This window comes from Nerophis ophidion, linkage group LG06 (genome assembly GCF_033978795.1).
Source record: "Nerophis ophidion isolate RoL-2023_Sa linkage group LG06, RoL_Noph_v1.0, whole genome shotgun sequence".
Classification (NCBI taxonomy): Eukaryota; Metazoa; Chordata; class Actinopteri; order Syngnathiformes; family Syngnathidae; genus Nerophis; species Nerophis ophidion.
The window spans coordinates 28,836,972-28,860,487 of record NC_084616.1 but is presented as its reverse complement, the minus strand read 5'-3'; the positions used below and the strand labels follow the sequence as shown (position 1 = coordinate 28,860,487).

The window sequence follows — 23,516 nt, the reverse complement described above, 5'->3', positions numbered from 1 at the left end:
ATGCTCATAATAACGCCGACGTGCGACATGCGTTAACATAAATGTTGATACAAACAGCCTTTTTTTTTTCTTCTTTTTTTTTGTGGCTGCTGGGGGGTGGCCGCGTCTACGTGGTGGTTGTCAGGACTGGCGAACTTGCCGGCTTCACATTTGTTTATTTTCGTGTCGGTTGGCTTGTTGAGTATGTGCCTGGGATGCCTTCGCGCCCTGCCGTGCCGCCCTTCACGCCTGGTGTCACGCCGTCGTCTGGTGCGGGCTTGTCGGGGGTTGTCCTTGGGTGACGAGGGTGCGCGGCCGGAGATGTGGGGTTTGGGGGAGGATATCGGCTGGTTCTCAGTGAGCAGTGGGTGCCGGAGCTTGATCGCTGTCCCGCCGGCCTGTGTATGGAGTTATTGTTGTATATATATATATGAGTGTGTGTGTGTGCGTGTGGATGGATGGATGTAGGTATGTAAATGTGTGTAAGTATGTATATGTGTGTGCATGTATGGGTTTAGGTTGCTGGTGGAGCAGGGGCAGTATTCCCATCCGGTTGCGGGGAGTCTAACCCCTCGGGCGGAGCGTCTCGCCTTTTTGCCCGTGTGGGGTGTGGTCTCTCGCTGGCTTGAGGGCTGGCTGTCCCCTGCTTCTCCCGTGCCTTGTCCTCTGCCGGGCGCATCTGTCTGCAGCGCGCTGCTGACTCTTTCGGGCAGCACGGTGGGCCGGGCTATGGGGTTCCTGACGCTGGCTGCGTGAGGTCGGTGGTCTCTTGTTCCCTGGGCACCACACCTGCTGTTTGTGGGTTGGGCTCTCTGGGTGGATGGGACCGTACTCTGGCTCCCACACACAATGGGAGTCAAATATATTGTACATACAAATAGACATATACTCACATACACACCGTTATTCATACATACATACCTACATACATACAAAAATACAGTACATACCTACATACTCAAAGTTTGTACATCCACACGCACATTTACTGTACAAACATGCATATACATATACTGTACATATATATTCACTGTACAAACATATATATATATATACACATACTGTACATGTACAAGTACATATACATACATACACTCATGCATATAATGATGTTTCATCAAACATAAATTAACGTTGTTACCCTAAGGTAAACTGGGTAACACATGTCGCACTGAAAAAGCATAAAGGCCTACTGAAATGAGATTTTCTTATTTAAACGGGGATAGCAGGTCCATTCTTTGTGTCATACTTGATCATTTCGCGATATTGCTATATTTTTGCTGAAAGGATTTAGTAGAGAACAGCCACGATAAAGTTCGCAACTTTTGGTGCTGATAAAAAAGCCTTGTCTTTACCGGAAGTCGCAGACAATGACGTCACAAGGGTGAGGGCTCCTCACGTCTTCACATTATTTATTTATGGGAGCCTCCAGCAGCAAGAGCTATTCGGACCGAGAAAACGACAATTTCCCCATTAATTTGAGAGGGGATGAAAGATTTGTGGATGATGATATTGATAGCGAAGGACTAAAAAATAAAAAAAAATTAATAAATAAAGTAAAAAAAAAAAGGTGATTGCATTGGGACAGATTCAGATGTTTTTAGACACATTTACAAGAATAATTCTGGGAAATCCATTATCTTTCTATTGTGTTGCTAGTGTTTTATTGATAATAAATAGTACCTGATAGTCGGAGAGGTGTGTCCACGGGTGTCTTGAGTTGAGTGTCTGAGGGAAGTCACGCCAGATACAAGGACGGCGCAAACTTCACAGAGCTCCGGTAAGAGGCGACTTTTTAACACAGTTTTCTCACCGAAACCTGCCAGTTGACAAGTGGTTCGGGAACCATGTTCGCTTGACCGCTCTGATCCATAGTAAAGCTTCACCTCCGGGAATTTTAAACAAGGAATCACCGTGTGTTTGTGTGGCTAAAGGCTAAAGCTTCCCACCTCCACCTTTCTACTTTGACTTCTCCATTATTAATTGGACAAATTGCAAAAGATTCAGCAACACAGATGTCCAGAATACTGTTTAATTGCGCGATGAAAAGAGACAACTTTTAGCCGCAAATGGTGCTGCGCTAATATTTCCTGACAGTCTGTGATGTTTTCAACAAGAAACTCTGCGGGAAATTTAAAATTGCAATTTAGCACACTAAAAAGGCCGTATTGGCATGTGTTGCAATATTAATATTTCATAGTGATATATAAACTATCAGACTGCGTGGTCGGTAGTAGTGGGTTTCAGTAGGCCTTTAACCTATTGTTAGTATAACAATCTACAAGGTTAATATAGCTGGCTTCTCTCTCTTCCCCTCCATTGTTTTGCTTTCTTTCGTATCTCTAGTTATCATTACGAATATGTATTGTTGCATTTGAACAACTGTATTTTTGATAATAGAGGTAAAATATCGGTATTATTCATGATCAATAGCACTATTTCTATCGGTATTTGTATAGCTCCATTTGAAGTGTAATAGTATTCATTATCATGTCTGTGTTATTATTTATTTCACTAACTGTTTCTTTGCTTTCAATTCTACCATCATATTTGTACATATCGTATTTGCTGATGTTGCTCTATTGTTGTTGTTTTTTGTTGTGTTTGCTGTTGTTGTTTTTGTCTCTATGTCTTATCCCCCTCTCGTCCCCACAATTTCCCCCTCTGTCTTCCTTTTTTTCTCTTTCTATCCCCTCCTGCTACGGCCCGGCTGCAACAAATAATAATATAAATACATTTAATAAAGTCAAATACAAATAAGGGAACAAGAGAAGTATCCCACACTTCTCTTTCGTAATGTAAATTTGCACAGCTGATATGGGCAACCACATCAACTATATGATTTGCTTGAAAAGCTGGACAGGACAAAAAAAACAAACAGCCTTTTCTAATGCAGCTGGAAATTGATTGTAGATGTGTGCAGGTGTACCTAATTCAGTAACGGTGAATCTACATTATGTTTATAGAGTACATTTTCAAACCTGTCTGAAAAGAAAATAGCTTTGAGTTCTTCAAAATATATGTTTAAATCAGGGGTCACCAACTTTTTTGAAACCAAGAGCTACTTCTTGGGTACTGATTATTGCGAAGGGCTACTAGTTTGATACACACTCAGATAAATTGCCAGAAAAAGCCAATTTGCTCAATTTACCTTTAATAAATATATATATATATATATATATATATATATATATATATATATATATATATATATATATATATATATATATATATATATATGTATATATATATATATATATATATATATATAAATGGGTATTTCTGTCTGTCATTTCGTCATACTTTTTTTTCCCAGGTTAAAATCCAATCTGCACTTTATTAGAATATATAACAAATTGGACCAAGCTATATTTCTAACAAAGACAAATCATTATTTCTTCTACTTTTTCCAGAACAAAAATTTTAAAAGAAATTCAAAAGACTTTGAAATAAGATTTAAATTTGATTCTAAAGATTTTCTAGATTTGCCAGAATTTTTTTTTTAATCATAAGTTTGAAGACATATTTCACAAATATTCTTCGTCGAAAAAACAGAAGCTAAAATTAAGATTTAAATTAAAATGTTTTTATTATTCTTTACAATAAAAAAATTTATTTACTTGAACATTGATTTAAATTGTCAGCAAAGAAGAGGAAGGAATTTAAAAGGTAAAAAGGTATATGTGTTTAAAAATCCTAAAATAATTTTTAAGGTTGTATTTTTTCTCTAAAATTGTCTTTCTGAAAGTTATAAGAAAGAAAGTAAAAAAATAAATGAATTTATTTAAACAAGTGAAGACCAAGTCTTTAAAGTATTTTCTTGGATTTTCAAATTCAAATTCTAGAGTTTTGTCTCTCTTCGAATTTAAAATGTCGAGCAAAGCGAGACCAGCTTGCTAGTCAATAAATAAACTTTAAAAAATAGAGGCAGCTCACTGGTAAGTGCTGCTATTTGAGCTATTTTTAGAACAGGCCAGCGGGCTACTCATCTGGTCCTTACGGGCTACCTAGTGCCCGCGGGCATTGCGTTGGTGCCCCCTGGTTTAAATAGTGTCCATTTCTAAAAGATATGTCATGATACTTTTGGAGAGGCTGGGGAGTGGTTTCATTTGCAATCTGTGAATGCCTAGACATACGAACATTTTGGAGGCAGACTCAAAAATGGGTAATAAATGTGACTATAGAGAAACATTTATGCAAAATTTACCCCAAAGTATATACACAGATATTATCTATACCACAATGAAGTGTAATAGGTCCTCTTTAAGTGTGTCATTCTTCCACATTGTACACTACATAATGTAATCAATATTGCACATTTTGCATGTCCAGACTGCCAATAAAAAGCGCTGCTGTTTCTGAGCCAGGTGTAAATCTAAAGGTTTCTTCATTGTCACACTAAAAATAAATTCCATCATTCATGTTAATGTCAAGTCAATGGTTTCTATTTTTTTGCGACTGTCGTAAACCTCCAGTCTTTTGATCCAATGTGATACTCTTATATATACCAATGGATAACAAAATTGATTTACATTTAAAGGAAACAAACTAAGAATAAACAGAAGAATATATTTTTTTTAATTCTAATTATGATTATCACTTTTTTAAATCCACTTTTTTAAGGCTGGTAACAAAGGTCTGCACCCAGCTATGAATAATGGAAGGTGAGAAGGAGAGTAGAAGTATGGAGGTTAGAGGTTACCTTTCCCACAGTTATTACTTTTCTACGACATCCATTGCATGTAGTTATGCAAATGAGGTGATGGCGTCATCTCGCGGATTTTAGGCCAGCCAATAGCTACTTTCCTTACTAAGTAGTTGGCGACACTGGTCCATTCACATGCACACATAATGTCCGTCCACTTACATGCAAAAATTATTTATTTGCTTACAGCACAAAATAAACATTAGTTTGCTCATTCACATTCACATTCACATACAGTAAGGGTCCTTCTGGTGTCCATTCACATCAAGCTAAAAGTATACTTTTGACTTTAGAAGGTACTTCTGCTGTCCAATGTGCACATAAACATATATTCAACATATGACAAATATGTGAACACCTTCTTTTAATCTATTTGTATCATCTACTTGTTCCAGGACAGCAAATGGTTAAAGGTACAATAAAATAAAGATTAACTACTGCATTTATATTTGTTCACCTTCGTGGTCTTGACTTTGTTGCCTGTGCTGCAGCTCCATCCTGTAAGGTCTGGAAGAACCTTACATTCCTCCCCTTCCATACAGGGCTGCATCTGACACCACCACTTCTGGGCGACAATAGAGGCTGGTGAAAGAAAGAAAGATGGAAAAAATGTTGTCACCGAATTTGTTCCTATTCAATAGAGATGCCAGTTAAATGTATTGATGATTCAAAAATTAATGCACAGCACGTGTGCAAGAAATACATCTTAATTCTTGGAGAACTATTGCAGTTTAATCTCATTATAAAAAGTAGCTTCAAGAATGATTACTCATTCGATGCCCTTAAGCTTAAGTCTCATTTTGTAATCTAAAAGGATACGCTGTGGCTTTTTTTTTTTTTTTTTTAAAGGAGCAACGTCTAGTCCAATATAATTTTTACTATGGTAAAAGCACTGGTTTCTAACAATTTTAATTGACACTATACCTTTCTTAAATGCAAATGTATCTGTGCTTTATGCCGGAAATGGTACCAAATTTGATGCTTTTATAGGCACCGACCAAATTCCATTGGTGCTACAGTACTTAGCATTAAATCACATCAAATTATATGAATTCAATACCAACATAGCAAGTATGATTGATAGAAAACACTTAAGCATACAGTAAGTCTGTACTTTTTTAAATGTGGTAGCTCGATGCTAACTTACATTGAACTTGCCATAGACCTGCTACTGATTAGCATTAGCGATTTTACATGGCAATTCCGACACCTCCAAATGTTAAATATAAAACTAAGATAGATGCACATTACAATAAAACAGCTGGACTGTAGTGAATCCAATACTTTGAGTATAAACACTTTTTAGGGCACAACAAAACACTGGATGCATCTTAATGGCAAAGACTACTTCCCGTAGGCTATAGCAAGCTACTGCATGCCAAGTTTACCAGTATTATACTAATATACTATACTAAAACTCATTGGCGTTGTTAGGCCTATCTTAGGGGGGCTCTATCCCCCCCCCCTAAAATATTCTTAAGCCCCCCTTAATAATTTTGGTGTTATATACATTTTTTTTTTTTTTTTTACATATACATGCTGGCATATTCATAAATAATCATATAACCTGTCATTATTCACTCAGTTTCCCCTTTCTTCATAGCATAAGGTAGAGATCCCCTTTACTGCGTCAATATCCGATCCATTCCACTTGTTTATATAGAAAGTGCCCACATCACTCAAAATCCAGTCCACATTTTTTCTGCGACCTTGTTTGCGGTCCTACAGGTGTGCAGCTTTGAAGCACGCAGCGCTGCAGAAGAAGAATGTGAACGGATGCAAAATGGACATAAGAAACTTTTTCAAGAAAGTAAGTATTCATCACTGCTTGTAGTAAAATGTATTAGCCTTACTTTACACCATGTCTGTGTTTGACAAATAAAAACCTGTCTAGCACACTATAGACAACCTTTGTGCACGTCGTGCATTTGTTGTTTTGCAGGAAAAAGTTACATTCCCGCTCTAAAACAATGCTGCTACTTAGCTTGCTAGATAGTCTGAAATGCATCATGAAGGTCCTGGTTATTTATAAAGTTAAATGTGCACTCTTTTTTTTACCATTTGCTATCTTTGGGGTTAGTTCCTTCTTGAGCATCAGGTGTGTTTCTCACTTCACACATGGAGGAGAAAAAGAGCTGAGCTCATTCACGTATGACTATCATCAGTAGATAATAATAATAATCACTCCAAAACTCCTATTGATCTGTAGGAGTCAGGGCAGAGGAGCACAGAAAGTGAGAAGGTAGAGGGCTCTACTTTAAAGGTGAGTAGAAGAATAATGATACATATAAATAAATGTATATATATATATTTTTTTAAATGGCTTATCGCTAAGCTATTTGTTTTATTTATTTGTGAGTGGATCATGTTGACTATTGGTCCTCCTAGTTGTCAATCATTCTGGTGATGTTACGTAAGGACATATATATATATATATATGTATGTGTATCCCTTCAAGCATGAGAGACAGCTGTTAGAGGACAAGAAAAGCGGAAAGCTGGATATTACTAAACCTGAGCTGGAAAATTACATCAAGGAACAGTACAGTGACCCAGCAAAGTCAACTCTGCTGGGATCCCCTGGTTATGTTCCTCGCCCAGCTCCCCCAGCCTTCCTCTTTAATGCTGCCCTCCCCAAACTCAGCGAGGTGGCAGAGGTTGTCCGGAAAGCAAGAGCTGCCTCAGCCCCAGGCCCCAATGGAATACCATACAAGTTGTATAAGTACTGCCCAGGGGTCGTGAGACATCTTTGGAACCTGCTGAGAGTGGCCTGGAAAAAACAAGTCATCCCTTCAGAGTGGCAGAGAGCAGTTACAGTTTTCATCCCAAAGGAGCAGAACTCCAGTACGATCAGCCAGTTCAGGAGCATCTCCCTCCTAAATGTCGAAGGAAAGATGTTCTTTCTTCATCCTGGCCAAGAGGTTGACCAGCTACCTCACAAGCAACGGGTACATTGACACCAGCTGCCAAAAGGCAGGCGTGCCAGGCTTCCCAGGCTGCGTGGAACACTCTGCAGTAATATGGGAGCAGAGCCAAAGGGCGAAGATAGACAGAGGTGACCTAAATGTCGTGTGGTTGGACCTTGCCAACGTATATGGGTCTGTACCCCACCAACTCATTGAGTTTGTCCTGGACTTCTTCCATGCACCAGTCTGCATCAGAGCCCTGGTAGCCAAGTACTTTGGAGACCTCCAGTTGTGCTGCACTCATCAGGACTTCACAACAGGCCGGCAACAGCTGGAAGTAAACATCTTGCCCATCCTGTTCATAGCAGCCTTCGAGATCATCCTAATAGGGGCTAGGAAGATGGTCAGAGGAGTGAAACTGCCTTCAGGAAAGAGACTACCAGCAGTGAGAGGCTACATGGATGATATCACCACCATACTTTAGACAGCATGTACAACAAGACTGCTGAAAAGGATCTATGAGCTTGTGGGCTGGGCGAGGATGAAGATCAAACCCCCCAAATCACGTAGTCTGTCGATCAGGAAAGGAGTCAGAAGTGACAACACCATCTTTGTCACAGGCGGTGAGTACATCCCATTGCTGGCAGATCAACCTCTTCGTAGCCTGGGTCGCACCTACACAGCAGAGCTCTCTGACAGGCAGATGGGGGAGACGGTGAGGAAGCAGCTCGCAGATGGCCTGGCCAAGATCAACCAAAGCCAACTCCCTGGGTTCAAGGTATGGTGTTACCAGTTCATTCTGTACCAAAGAGTGATGTGGCCACTGAAGATAAGCGAAATCCCCTCCTCAGTGGTAAGCAAGACAGATGGGCTGGCAAACTCGTTAATCAGAAAGTGGCTGGGACTACCAAGGTGCCTCTCAGACGTAGGCCTCTTTGGTAGGAACTCGCTTCAACTACTACTGCGATCCATCAGCCTGGGATACAAGCAAGAAAAGGCTCGGCTGGTGCTGGAGCTGAGGGAATCCACTGACCAGCTGGTGAGAGCAGCGGATACCCAGATAAGAACAGGGAGAAAGTGGAAAGCCCAAGAAGAGGTCGACACAGCAATCTGCAGGCTGAAGCACTGTGAAGTAGTCGGCAGATTTCAGGAAGGCCGAGCAGGCCTTGGGAGTGGCAAGGGTCCCTTGTTCTGGTCAAAGGCTTCCAAAAAAGACCGGAGAGCCATGGTGGTAGCAGAAGTGGCAAGAACTGAGCAGGAACGCCTAAACATCAAAGCGGTGTCCCAGGGCCAGCAAGGTCATTGGACATCGTGGGAAGGTCTCACAGACAGGTCTATGTCCTGCGGTCCAGAATCCTGAACACTTCTGTTATGCCGAGGAAACCAAAGTGGCGCGGGAGGATGGAAAACTGTCGGCGTTCAAGCCAGGCTCAGCTTTTTGATCAGAGCAACGTACAACACCTTGCCTTGTCCGCGAAACCTCCACCGATGGTTTGGTGCGGAGGAGACCTGTCCCCTCTGCAACACCATCAATGCAAGCCTCTAGCACATCCTGTCAGGCTGCATGACAGCGTTGTCGCAAGGCCGCTACAGATGGCGACACGACCAAGTCTTGAGGAAGCTGGCAGAAGTGTCAGAGACCTGTAGAAAGGAGGCGAATAGCAGACCTTCCGCTCCAGCCAGACATCCAATCCAGTTTGCGAGGGCTGGAGAGGGTGACAAACCCCCCCTCCAGAGATCCACAGCGAGACTCCTCTCACCAGGAAATGAGTGGAGCATGAGGGTCGACCTGGGGAAGCAGCTCCAGTTCCCCAGGGAGATTGTCGAAACATCGCTACGGCCAGACCTCGTCTTCTGGTCAGAGGCTTGCAAGACGTTTCTTCTGGTCGAGCTCATTTTCCCATTGGAGGGAGAGTTGGAGGCTGCTTATGAGCGGAAGCGAGCCAAGTACTCTGACCTGACAGCAGAGTGCAGGGAGGTTGGCTGGAAAGCCATCATCTGCGCTGTGGAAGTGGGGTGTAGGGGCTTCGTTGGTTCCTCAACTGCCCGCCTTCTCCGAGACATTGGGTGCACAGGAGCGGGGCATCGGAAAGCCATGAAAGAGCTGGCGGAGGAGGCGGACAAAGGCAGCTTCTGGCTGTGGCTAAGGAGGAAGAATAAGAGTTGGGGTGCAAACACCTAGGGCATCAGCAGGGGGTGGCAGGGAGACATCCCTGCCATCGCTCCGCCACCATGAGACGTTCTGGGGTTAAAGGAGCGAAACGTTGATGAATGGTGGTCCCCAGCTGATGACCCGTTTATGCCCACAGAGGTGTTCAGTGGGGTGTCACAGCACACCTGTCAAAAGGCACTAGAGGAGGAGCGTCAGGCAGCAATGCCCAGCAGGGATTCCATCACCTGTATCTATATATATATATATATATATATATATATATATACAAAATATATATATATATATATTTTTTATTTTTTTATTTTTTTTTATCTATATAATAGATTGTATTTGTGATCTACTTTACATTTGATTCCAAATCTCAAAGTGCTACAGGATTACAACCATTGCCGTTGTTAGGCCTATTTTGGCGTTGTAATAAATAAAAAACGGCTTATCTATAAGCCATTTGTTTTATATGATATATATATATATATATATATATATATTTATATATATATATATATATATATATATATATATACAAACCACATTTTCATGAGTTGGGAAATTGTGTTAGATGTAAATATAAACGGAATACAATGATTTGCAAATCATTTTTAACCCATATTCAGTTGAATATGCTACAAAGATAACAGATTTGATGCCAGCAACAAGTGACAAAGAAGTTGGTAAAGGTGGAAAAAAATACTGATAAAGTTGAGGAATGTTCATCAAACACTTATTTGGAACATCCAACAGGTGCGCAGGCTAATTGGGAACAGGTGGGTGCCATGATTGGGTATAAAAACAGCTTCACAAAATTTGATCAGTCTTTCACAAGAAAGGATGGGGCGAGTTACACCTCTTTGTCCAAAACTGCGTGAGCAAGTAGTCAAACAAATTAAGAACAACATTTCTCAAAGTGTAGTTGCAAGAAATTTAGGGATTTCAACATCTACGGTCCATATTATCATCAAAAGGTTCAGAGAATTTGAAGAAATCAATCCACGTACGCGGCATGGCCGGAAACCAACATTGAATGACCGTGACCTTCAATTCCTCAGACGGCACTGTATCAAAAACCGACATCAATCTCTGAAGGATGTCACCACATGGGCTCAGGAACACTTCAGAAAACCACTGTCACTAAATACAGTTTGTCGCTACATTTGTAAGTGCAAGTTAAAGCTCTACTATGCAAAGCGAAAGCCTTTTATCAACAACATCCAGAAACGCCACTGGCTTCTCTTGGTCCGAGATCATCTAAGATGGACTGATGCAATGTGGAAAAGTATTCTGTGGTCTGACAAGTCCACATTTCAAATTGTTTTTGGAACTATTCGACATCGTTTCATCCGAACCAAAGGGCAAGCGAACCACCCAGACTGTTATCGACGCAACGTTCAAAAGCCAGCATCTGTGATGGTATGGGAGTGCATTAGTGCCCAAGGCATGGGTAACTTACACATCTGTGAAGGCACCATTAATGCTGAAAGGTACATACAGGTTTTGGAACAACATATGCTGCTATCTTTTTCATGGACGCCCCTGCTTATTTCAGCAAGACAATGCCAAGCCACATTCAGCACGTGTTACAACAGCATGGCTTGGTAAAAAAAGAGTGCGGGTATTTTTCTTGGCTTGCCTGCAGTCTAGACCTGTCTCCCATCTAAAATGTGTGGCGCATTATGAAGCGTAAAATACGACAGCGGAGACCCCGCACTTTGAAGATGGTCCCTCAGCTCTTTGACAGCTTTGGCTCTTTTTCAGCTCAGCAGACGGACTCTAAGTCTTTCTTATTTACAGTATATATATATATATATATATATATATATATATATATATACTTCCATATACATAAAATTTCCTTAAACGACAGAAATAATATTAATAACAACGTCAAAGTCTTTAGTAGCCGTTTGTGAAGTTTTGTGCTAGTGTGAAACGTTAATAAAAAAAACGAGATGATATTATTAAATAAAGTAACATGTTTTAACTCATGAACACACACACAGAAGTACCAAAAATCGGCCTCATTGAGCACCATTATCGCATTCCACGTACCAGATCGTATTGGTTCAAATGTAAAAGGTACCCATGCTTGACTTTATGTGTTCATTTTTGTCAGTTTTGTCCGTTTGGCAGTCATGGGCACTATAGTGTAATCAGTACAGAGGGGATCATTTGCATTCACAATTTGAGTAGAAACAAATCCAAAAGGACAAAACTGCAGGCAAGATATGCATGAGACAGCTGAGATGTGTTGTGATCTTTCAGGGTTGCGAGGAGATCTGTGCCCCACACATCACATCCAATAAAAATGAATGTATGCCTGTAGCAAACATCACAGAGAAATACTCTCAGAAAGACACATCAAGACTAAAAAATGTGATTTGTTATCACAGAAAGTGATACAAAAATACAATCTTTAATGATTTAATATTGGACACAATATCAGTAAGCCAACATCAAAGTAAATCACAGGTAATTGCAAGATGATGCAAGATGGCGGCGCCCGGACGGGCTGCGACACTGCGGTGCTCTTGCTAAAGATGGAACATTTGGCGGAAATGCCGGACAGTTCTGCAGACTTCATGGCTGGCTCGCATCGTGGTCACTCCGTGATCACGTACGACCGCCAGACACTTCTGGATATGGACATACCGGGCCGTTTTGGACTGATAGACGCGGGCGTGCTAAACATGCTAACTAGCATGGGGATACATCGGCGGCTACATCCAGCGGCCTGTGAAGCAGCGGAGTCTAGTAGCAGCGGGGGCCGTCTACGGAGCAGACGCCAGCGGTGTGATCGGAAACGCGGATGTCGAGTGGGGCTAAAAACAAAGCAGAAGGCTAATCCCCACAGAACACCACTTTCCTCCACCCTGAAGACGGATTTAGATGGAAAATGCGAGACTACTGGTCTGGGTAAGGAGTCAGTTAAATTAGAACAAGTTTTTTCTGCTTTGAGTGTTTCAGAGTTGGACATGTGTTTTACTGAGGTGGCTAACTATGATGTGTGCAGTTTATCAAAGCAACAATCAAACAATCGGAAAATCCCCGTTACTGAGGAGGCTAACCATGATGTGTGCAGTTTATCAAAGCAACAATCAAACAATCGGAACATTCCCGTCGTATCAATTCCTAGATATGGTCGTAATTATACTGAATGCACTGGGCATAATAAACACAACATTATTAATATTGCTACTACGGATAATTTGATCAAAAATTCCCTAAAACAGCCCACTACCTATAATGTAGGTTTTTTAAACATAAGATCATTGTCTCCCAAAACGTTGTTAGTTAATGATATTATCAGAGACAACAATCTTAACGTCATCGGTCTCAGCGAAACCTGGCTTAAACCAAACGACTTTTTTGCGCTAAATGAGGCATGTCCTCCTAACTTTACACATGCGCATATTGCCCGTCCGCTCAAAAGGGGTGGGGGGGTTGCACTAATATACAACGAAAACTTTAACCTTAGTCCTAACATAAATAATAAATATAAATCGTTTGAGGTGCTTACTATGAGGTCTGTCACACCGCTGCCTCTACACCTGGCTGTTATCTACCGCCCCCCAGGGCCCTGTTCGGACTTTATCAATGAATTCTCAGAGTTCGTTGCTGATCTAGTGACACACGCCGATAATATAATCATAATGGGGGACTTTAATATCCATATGAATACCCCATCGGACCCACCGTGCGTAGCGCTCCAGAGTATAATTGATAGCTGTGGTCTCACACAAATAATAAATGAACCCACGCATCGCAACGGTAATACGATAGACCTAGTGCTTGTCAGGGGTATCACCGCTTCCAAAGTTACGATACTCCCGTATACTAAAGTATTGTCCGATCATTACCTTATAAAATTCGAGGTTCAGACGCATGTTCGTCAAACTAATAATAATAACAACTGCTATAGCAGCCGCAACATTAATACGGCCACAACGACAACTCTTGCTGACCTACTGCCCTCGGTAATGGCACCATTCCCAAAGTATGTGGGCTCTATTGATAACCTCACTAACAACTTTAACGACGCCCTGCGCGAAACCATTGATAACATAGCACCACTAAAGTTAAAAAAGGCTCCAAAAAAGCGCACCCCGTGGTTTACAGAAGAAACTAGAGCTCAGAAATTATTATGCAGAAAGCTGGAACGCAAATGGCGCACGACTAAACTTGAGGTGCACCATCAAGCATTTAGTGATGGTTTAATAACTTATAAACGCATGCTTACCTTAGCTAAAGCTAATTATTACTCAAATCTTATCCACCGTAATAAAAACGATCCTAAATTTTTGTTTAGTACGGTAGCATCGCTAACCCAACAAGGGACTCCTTCCAGTAGCTCCACCCACTCAGCTGATGACTTTATGCAATTCTTTAGTAAGAAAATTGAAGTCATTAGAAAGGAGATTAAAGACAATGCGTCCCAGCTACAACGGGGTTCTATTAACACTGACACGATTGTATATACGGCGGATACTGCCCTCCAAAATAGTTTCTCTCGTTTTGAGGAAATAACATTAGAGGAATTGTTACAACGTGTAAATGGAATAAAACAAACAACATGTTTACTTGACCCTCTTCCTGGGAAACTGATCAAGGAGCTCTTTGTATTATTAGGTCCATCAGTGCTAAATATTATAAACTTATCACTTTCCTCGGGCACTGTTCCCCTAGCATTCAAAAAAGCGGTTATTCATCCTCTTCTTAAAAGACCTAACCTCGATCCTGACCTCATGGTAAACTACCGACCGGTGTCTCACCTTCCCTTTATTTCAAAAATCCTCGAAAAAATTGTTGCGGAGCAGTTAAATGAACACTTAGCGTCTAACAATCTATGTGAAACCTTTCAATCCGGTTTCAGGGCAAATCACTCGACGGAGACAGCCCTCGCAAAAATGACTAATGATCTATTGCTAACGATGGATTCTGATGCGTCATCTATGTTGCTGCTCCTCGATCTTAGCGCTGCTTTCGATACCGTCGATCATAATATTTTATTAGAACGTATCAAAACACGAATTGGTATGTGAGACTTAGCCCTGTCTTGGTTTAACTCTTATCTTACTGATAGGATGCAGTGTGTCTCCCATAACAATGTGACCTCGGACTACGTTAAGGTAACGTGTGGAGTTCCCCAGGGTTCGGTCCTTGGCCCTGCACTCTTCAGCATCTACATGCTGCCGCTAGGTGACATCATACGCAAATACGGTGTTAGCTTTCACTGTTATGCTGATGACACCCAACTCTACATGCCCCTAAAGCTGACCAACACGCCGGATTGTAGTCAGCTGGAGGCGTGTCTTAATGAAATTAAACAATGGATGTCCGCTAACTTTTTGCAACTCAACGCCAAAAAAACGGAAATGCTGATTATCGGTCCTGCTAGACACCGAACTCTATTTAATAATACAACTCTAACATTTGACAACCAAACAATTAAACAAGGTGACACGGTAAAGAATCTGGGTATTATCTTCGACCCAACTCTCTCCTTTGAGGCACACATTAAAAGCGTTACTAAAACGGCCTTCTTTCATCTCCGTAATATCGCTAAAATTCGCTCCATTCTGTCCACTAAAGACGCTGAGATCATTATCCATGCGTTTGTTACGTCTCGCCTCGACTACTGTAACGTATTATTTTCGGGTCTCCCCATGTCTAGCATTAAAAGATTACAGTTGGTACAAAATGCGGCTGCTAGACTTTTGACAAGAACAAGAAAGTTTGATCACATTACGCCTGTACTGGCTCACCTGCACTGGCTTCCTGTGCACTTAAGATGTGACTTTAAGGTTTTACTACTTACCTATAAAATACTACACGGTCTAGCTCCATCCTATCTTGCCGATTGTATTGTACCATATGTCCCGGCAAGAAATCTGCGTTCAAAGGACTCCGGCTTGTTGGTGATTCCCAAGGCCCAAAAAAAGTCTGCGGGCTATAGAGCGTTTTCCGTTCGGGCTCCAGTACTCTGGAATGCCCTCCCGGTAACAGTTCGAGATACCACCTCAGTAGAAGCATTTAAGTCTCACCTTAAAACTCATTTGTATACTGTAGCCTTTAAATAGACTCCCTTTTTGGACCAGTTGATCTGCTGTTTCTTTTCTTTTTCTTCTATGTCCCACTCTCCCCTGTGGAGGGGGTCCGGTCCGATCCGGTGGCCATGTACTGCTTGCCTGTGTATCGGCTGGGGACATCTCTGCGCTGCTGATCCGCCTCCGCTTGGGATGGTTTCCTGGTGGCTCCGCTGTGAACGGGACTCTCGCTGCTGAGTTGGACCCGCTTTGGACTGGACTCTTGCGACTGTGTTGGATCCATTGTGGATTGAACTTTCACAGTATCATGTTAGACCCGCTCGACATCCATTGCTTTCCTCCTCTCTAAGGTTCTCATAGTCATTATTGTCACAGACGTCCCACTGGATCATTATTGTCACCGATGTCCCACTGGGTGTGAGTTTTCCTTGCCCTTATGTGGGCCTACCGAGGATGTCGTGGTGGTTTGTGCAGCCCTTTGAGACACTAGTGATTTAGGGCTATATAAGTAAACATTGATTGATTGATTGATTAGCAATGAAGTTTTAACACAACTGTTACCAAAGCCCTTTGACAAAATACATTGGCAAAATTCCCAGGAGAGAAGTGACACTTTGAGAGTTATTGTTTTTTTACAGGACAGCTTTACAGTCGGAAATGATGACAACGTTATTTCTTGCTAATCAGACGTCTTATTCATGCTGCAGCTATCGCTGTCTGCAATTGCCTAGGAAAAGACCCAAGCATAAAAAGCATTAGGCAGACTTTCATCAGGTCTTCATCATGTTGGCTCATTGATGATGTGACGCACGCAAGCAGTTCTGTGGTTATTAAAGTGGATAGGGCTATTACTATTAAATTGCTACATTCCTGTCTAGAACATTATTTTCACTTTCGGACCCTCAATTTATCCGTCTAATTAGAATTGATTGAATGTTTTGATGTCTTTACTGTTTCCATAAAGCAGGGCTATTCAACTAACTAGGTTACGCCCAGCCCGAGAATGACACCATACCGGCCACCGGGTTTAGTTCAAAACATGGGAGAGAAGCATTTTAGCCAGAAATTCCTAAAAACCCTAGACTGCTCCTGTTGTATGGAGGATCTTGGACCAAATTAACATAGCCTTGCATTGACATTTTAACCTTGCTAGCAAACATAGAACACAGAGTCGAACTTGTCATTTGCATAACTGAGGCATTACTGAAGGCAGTGGTTCTCAAATGGGTGTACGCGTACCCCTTGGGGTACTTGAAGGTATGCCAAGGGGTACGTGCGATTTTTCAAAAATAGTCCAAAAATAGCGATAATTCAAAAATCCTTTAAAAATATATTTGTTAAATAATACTTCAAAAAAATATGAATGTAGGTTCATAAACTGAGAAAAGAATTACAACAATGCAATATTCAGGGTTGAGAGCTAGATTTTTTTGTGGACATGTTCCATAAATATTGATGTTAAAGATTTCTTTTTTTTGTGAAGAAATGCTTAGAATTAAGTTCATGAATCCAGATGGATCTCTATTACAATCCCCAAAAAGGGCACTTTAAGTTGATGATTACTTCTATGTGTAGAAATATGTATTTATAATTGAATCACTTGTTTATTTTCCAACAAGTTTTTAGTTATTTTTGTATGATTTTTTCCAAATAGTTAAAAAAAGACCACTACAAATGAGCAATATTTTGCACTGTCATACAATTTAATAAATCAGAAACTGATGACATAGTACTGTATTTTACTTCTTTATCTGTTTTTGTCAACCAAAAATGATTTGTTCTGATTAGGGGGTACTTGAATTAAAAAAATGTTTACAGGGGGTACATTACTGAAAAAAAGTTGATAACCACTGCCTCAAAGCAATGTTTTAAGTCTTCTCCCCTTTGGCATTTACACCTTGTGTTTGTAATTTGATATATGTACCTACACTGCAAAAACTGAAATCTAAGTGAAATTAAATATCTCAAATAAGGGTGATATTTGCTTATCTTCTCTCTCTGATGAGATAATTCTTCTCACTAAGCATATTTTATGTTAGTTTTTTACTTGTTTTAAGGGTTTTGGTCCCAAATGATCTCAGTAAGATATTACAGCTTGTTGCTGAGATGTTATGTCCTATATTGTGTAAAACATGCTTGAAATTAGAATATCAACTGTTACAAAGCTGTGTCATCAACACTCACAAGTATAAAACTACTTTTTTAAAGTAATAATTCTTATTTCAAGCATGTAAAAAAAAAATCATGACTTTGACACAATTGTGTCTCATATTAAAACAGATGACAGCCAAATGGACTTTGCAGATTTATTTTCAATGAAACAATAGAAAACACGTACCTATATAGTAGCACGGTTATTATTAGTGAGAATATACTTACTTTAAGGTATTTTTGGGTTCATTGAGGATAGCTAATTTTACTTGTTTTGGAAAGTCTTGACAAGCCAAATGTTCTTGTTCTATTGGCAGATAATTTTTCTTAGTTGAAATAAAATACCCCTCATTTTTGTGTTGTTTTTTCTTTTTTTGAACACTGCCTTCTTGCAGTGTTTGGTGTTGTGAAAGTGTGTTCACTTTAGATGTAGTCAGTAGTCATTCATTCAAACTTTTTAGTTAAACTAATAGTTTATATTTTCATATTTCACCATTTGGGCCATTCAACTGGTGGGCCACAAGTTCAGTTAAAATAACTTGTGCTCATGTAAGTCTGACACAATAAACACACCAAAATCAAAGGTCCACTGTAGAGGATGTTGGTTGGACATAATATACAAAATAAGACTAACGATGAAAGGAGATGTCCAGCCACTCAGATCCTCAGCTTGATGGAAATGTAGCCACAAAAACAATTTAGTTCAATATACCTCCCATAAAGTACCGTATTTTCCAGACCATACTGTGCACCGGTTTACAGAGCGCATTAAAAGAGTCATATTTGTATTTATTTTTTCTAAATTGAAATTGTGGTCCAAATAATATGTAATGGTGGTTCTTTGGTCAAAATGTTGCATAGATTATGTTTTACAGATCATATTCAAGCTGCTTTCGGACAGTCAATTCCGGATCCGCCCTTTTGTGGGTGGTTTTATTCACGTGGCTCACCTTTGGCAGCGTCTTCTCTCCGTCATCTTTGTTGTAGCGGAGTAGCGTGCAAGGACGGGAGTGGAAGAAGTGTCAAAAGCTGGAGCTAACTGTTTTAATGACATTCAGACTTAAATCAATAACGGAGCAGCATCTCCTCATCCGGAAACAACAACGCCATGAAAAAACGTCCGACCGGAACTCTCTAATAACTAAAGTTCCTTGGATGAATAGTGTAAACTCACTACAACGGTATGTTTTATTTAGCGCGTTCGTGGCGGGTTTACTGACATATATAAGTAAGAACTTTACACTACTTTATATTAGAAATCGCAACAGCAGAGGATGAATGTCCCTTAAGAAGATAGAGAAAAAGAAGCTTATTGACTACGGTGTCACCATGGACTTCCAAGGCGGATGCGCGCAATTTTCAAGATTTATGCAGATCCCAAATACAGATCAGCAGGGACCAGAAGTTAAGAAAAGATCAATTTGCATAATATTGCAAACAAAACGCCAAATAATATGTCCTACCTCATACACACACCATAATAATACTTGTATGTTGAAGCACAGTACAATCCATCAAGCGGTGCGGCTTTATAGCTTACCAACGTTGACTAAAACATTTTGATAGATTTTTGAGCGCTGTGTGTAATGTTTTATACTTTCAATTAAACATATAACAAGTTGGTGTTGTATACTTCAGACATTTGCCATCATATTGCAGTCTACACATATCTCTTATTTTTTGCCTGCCATCTGCTAGTCACACTTATCATTACACCACATACCAAATAAAATTGCTTTGAGGTCATTAAGCAAAATCAGAATTATTCTGACCAATAGGTGCACCGGGTTACAAAACGCACTGTGGAGTTTTGAGGGAAAAAAATTATTTAAAGTGCGCTTTATAGTCCGGAAAATATGGTAATTTTGTGTTTCAACTCAGTCACACTAGTTAGCAGTCTGTTATCAATGCCGACATTTTATAGAAATAATTGGACTCTTGGTGAAATTGGAAAGAAAATGTGTGGCCCATTAACTGGCTGAATAATAATCAAATAACGTGTGTTTTAACTGAAAAAGCAAATCTTTTGCCTGCAGACCAAACACTCCCTCAAGATTTATTTGATACTTTTAATCAGGTCATTACAAAATCATGCCGCTCTACTCTCAAGCTCCATAGTTTCCTGTCCTATTTACGACGCATCACTTCTAAAGGCCTGCAACCGAGATCAAAACAAAAGTTAGAATGTGTTGTTTTGAGTTACTGATTTGTTTGAATCCATTTCGCTGATTCAAGCAAAAACTAACTGCTGCTCTCTGAAAACTGCAACAAACAACTGAGCTCAGAGACTGTAGTCTGGGATTTCATCAACCGTCATCTATAGTTGCATGCAGTGCGAAATATCGATTTTGCAGACACGGGAAAAGGAGAAAAGTGGTTTTGCAATGTACTTCATGCTGCGTCTGTAATAATTGTTATTGTTAGTACTGCCGTGAAATGTAGAATACCTATCCTAATGTACAAAAAACCTACTTTGGCAGGTTGAAATCAGGTATGTAACCATCAAATATCTTAGTAATCAGATTGTCGACTGGAAATTCCTTCAGTTAATCAAGTAATCATATAGACATGTTTTTGTTTGGTTAAAAACTACACTAGTAAAAATAAGACATTTAACCATGAATGACTAATTAAGCCAAAATATGTTGCAGTTACACGCATGGGTCATAGCTCATCCAAATGCAACAAAACTGTCACGCCCATGGGATAATGTTTTGTTTTTGTCATGTGTGGTTTTAATTTTTGGACACTTGTTTCCTGCTTTTGCACTTTCTTGTTTGCTTTGTTTCCATGCCAACTCATTAATTTTCACCTTGCCCTCATGTCACGCCCCTGTCCTCAACCCTCACACCTGTTTGTAATGATCATATTCATTATTTAAACCTGTAGTTGCCAGGTGGTCAGCCTGGCAACTTTACATTTCCCTCAACCCGATTTATGCCAAGTCATACTGTTTATTCCCCCCTGCTCATGTCAAGTAAGTTTTTGGTTTATTTATTTCACAGTTGTTTAGTTTTGTTTTCGGTAGTCAAGTTTGTTTTCCGCCATTGTGCGCGCCATTTGTTTGCCGTTTGTTGTAGTTTGTTAGTGTTAGTAATAAATAAATATGTACTCACATTCACATCTCGCTTGTGCCAACTTCCCTTTGCGTTGGGGAAACAATCCAAGTCATAGTCCAAGTCCTGACACAAACTCATTATGTTTTGTGCATGTACTGTGAGCACTGGGATGTTTCTCTAAACCACAACAAATGCAGTACTGCTAACCACTTATTCTTCTTCTTAGGTGGTTTTCGACCACTGTTCTTTTTCTAAAATAAATAAAAGTAAATTTGTTGACCCATTGTTTTTTCCTTCAGTTGAGAACCATTATCAAATATATTTACACCAAAACACATTTCGACATCATCTCATTCACGTGCATTATGTTCACAGCAAGTTCTCTTAACTACGACTATCAACCTTACACTAGAGCAGGGGTAGGGAACCTATGGCTCGAGAGCCAGATGTGGCTCTTTTGATGACTGCACCTGGCTCTCACATAAATCTTAACTGACATTGCTTAACATGATAAGTCATGAATAATTCCGCTGGTAATCAGAATGTCAAAAATATTGTTCAAAATATAAAACATTCTCATGCATTTTAATCCGTCCATCCGCACCTGTTCAATAGGTCGCATTAATGGTAAAAAGTATTTTATTTATTGTTGGTTAGCTTCAGAATAACAATGTTATTAAAAAGAATAAGATACGAATCTAAAAATGTTGGTCTTACTTAAAAATGCACGCATTTAGTTGTATTCAGTCGTAAAAAAAATATTATATGGCTCTCACGGAAATACTTTTTAAAATATTTGGCTTGTATGGCTCTCTCAGCAAAAAAGGTTCCCGACTCCTGCACTAGAGCATACATTTATTGTGAAATTAAGTTTTGACCTGAAACCGGATGTAGCGTATATTCATGCCTTTGTTTCTTAAACTTTCGCATACTTTTAAACAATTACATTTTTATCTCTGCACTCTATAAACTTAACGAACATCATTAAGGCCAGTTTGTACCTGACACTCATGCTACCATGGCTAACTTATCTTCGACCCCCAGCTGACCGTAATGTCGTGTTTTATTTTATAAATTCCTTTAAAGTAAAAAACCCTAAATCAGTTTTTGTAATCAAAATACTCAACTTACTCGAGGTATATCGTTTCACCGCAGTAGTAGTATTGAATTCGGAAAGTAAAATATTCAAACTTACCTGCCCAGCCAGGCAAGTGAGAACTAAACATTACGAAGCCTTAGAAGCATTACCTTTTCTTTATTTACGAAAAAAAAAAAAAAATTTAAGTAATAACAAGGTGAATTCAGGTCTATATAGTTTATATCTACCATGATTTTGAGATGCCCTTATGTATATCTTTCACTTTAAAATTGAAACATTTACCGGTCCATATACAGAACAGGCCACAAGTTTGGACACATCTTCTCATTCAATTGGTTTTCTTTATTTTCAAGACTATTTACATTGTAGATTTTCACTGAAGGCATCATGCCTATGAATGAAAACATGTGGAAAGTGAAATAACTGAAAACATGTTTTATATTCTAGTTTCTTCAAAATAGCCACCCTTTGCTGTGATTACTGTTTTTTACACTCTTGGCATTGTCTTGATGAGCTTCAAGAGGAAGTCACCTGAAGGGGTTTTCACTTCACAGGTGTAATAGTTTCGATGCCTTCAGTGACAATCTACAATGTAAATAGTCATAAAAAAAAAAGATAAAGCATTGAAATGGGAAGGTGTGTCCGAACCTTTGCCCTGTATTAAAGTGGTACCTCAATAAAATACAAGTTTACACATTTTGAGATGGAAACATACCTTTACACATTTATGTTTTCAAAATATGGGTAAGTACTGTATGTCACATTACATTGTCATGTGTACTCTTACCCTGGAAAGGGTCTATACAGGAAGTGCTCGCTCTATAATTGCCGGCTTAATTGTTCCGATGTTCTGGCGAGAAATGCTCCACTTTGGGATTTGTGCAAACACTGCATCTGCGCAACTTATAAATTTCAAGGAACGAAGAAATTAAATTGTCCTTTGAAGGAGTCTTTCACGATCGTTAAAGGGGAACATTATCAGCAGACCTATGTAAGCGTCAATATATACCTTGATGTTGCAGAGAAAAGACCATATTTTTTTTACCGATTTCCGAACTATAAATGGGTGAATTTTGGCGAATTAAACGGCTTTCTATTATTCACTCTCAGAGCGATGACGTCAGAACGTGACGTCACCTAGGTAGTCAATCCGCCATTTTCTCAAACACATTACAAACATCGAATCTAGTCAGCTCTGTTATATTCCGTTTTTTCGACTGTTTTCCGTACCTTGGAGACATCATGCCTCATCAGTGTGTTGTCGGAGGGTGTAACAACACGATCAGGGACGGATTCAAGATGACTTACGTGGAGTGTGCATCGATTAGCACGGCATGCTAATTGATGCTAACATGCTATTTAGGCTAGCTGTATGTACATGTGTAGCTATATTTGCATCCAGTC

General features: G+C 39.9%; 1 protein-coding gene across 1 annotated transcript in view; it reads right to left on the bottom strand.

The window, feature by feature from the left end:
- The window catches only part of LOC133554472 (chemokine-like protein TAFA-2), a 334,073-nt gene that overhangs the window by 22,539 nt on the left and 288,018 nt on the right, over positions 1-23,516 (bottom strand). The window contains exon 4 of the mRNA XM_061903290.1: positions 5,142-5,266. Coding sequence (XP_061759274.1) covers positions 5,142-5,266 — 125 coding nt within the window. The remainder of the gene's footprint in view (positions 1-5,141; positions 5,267-23,516) is intronic.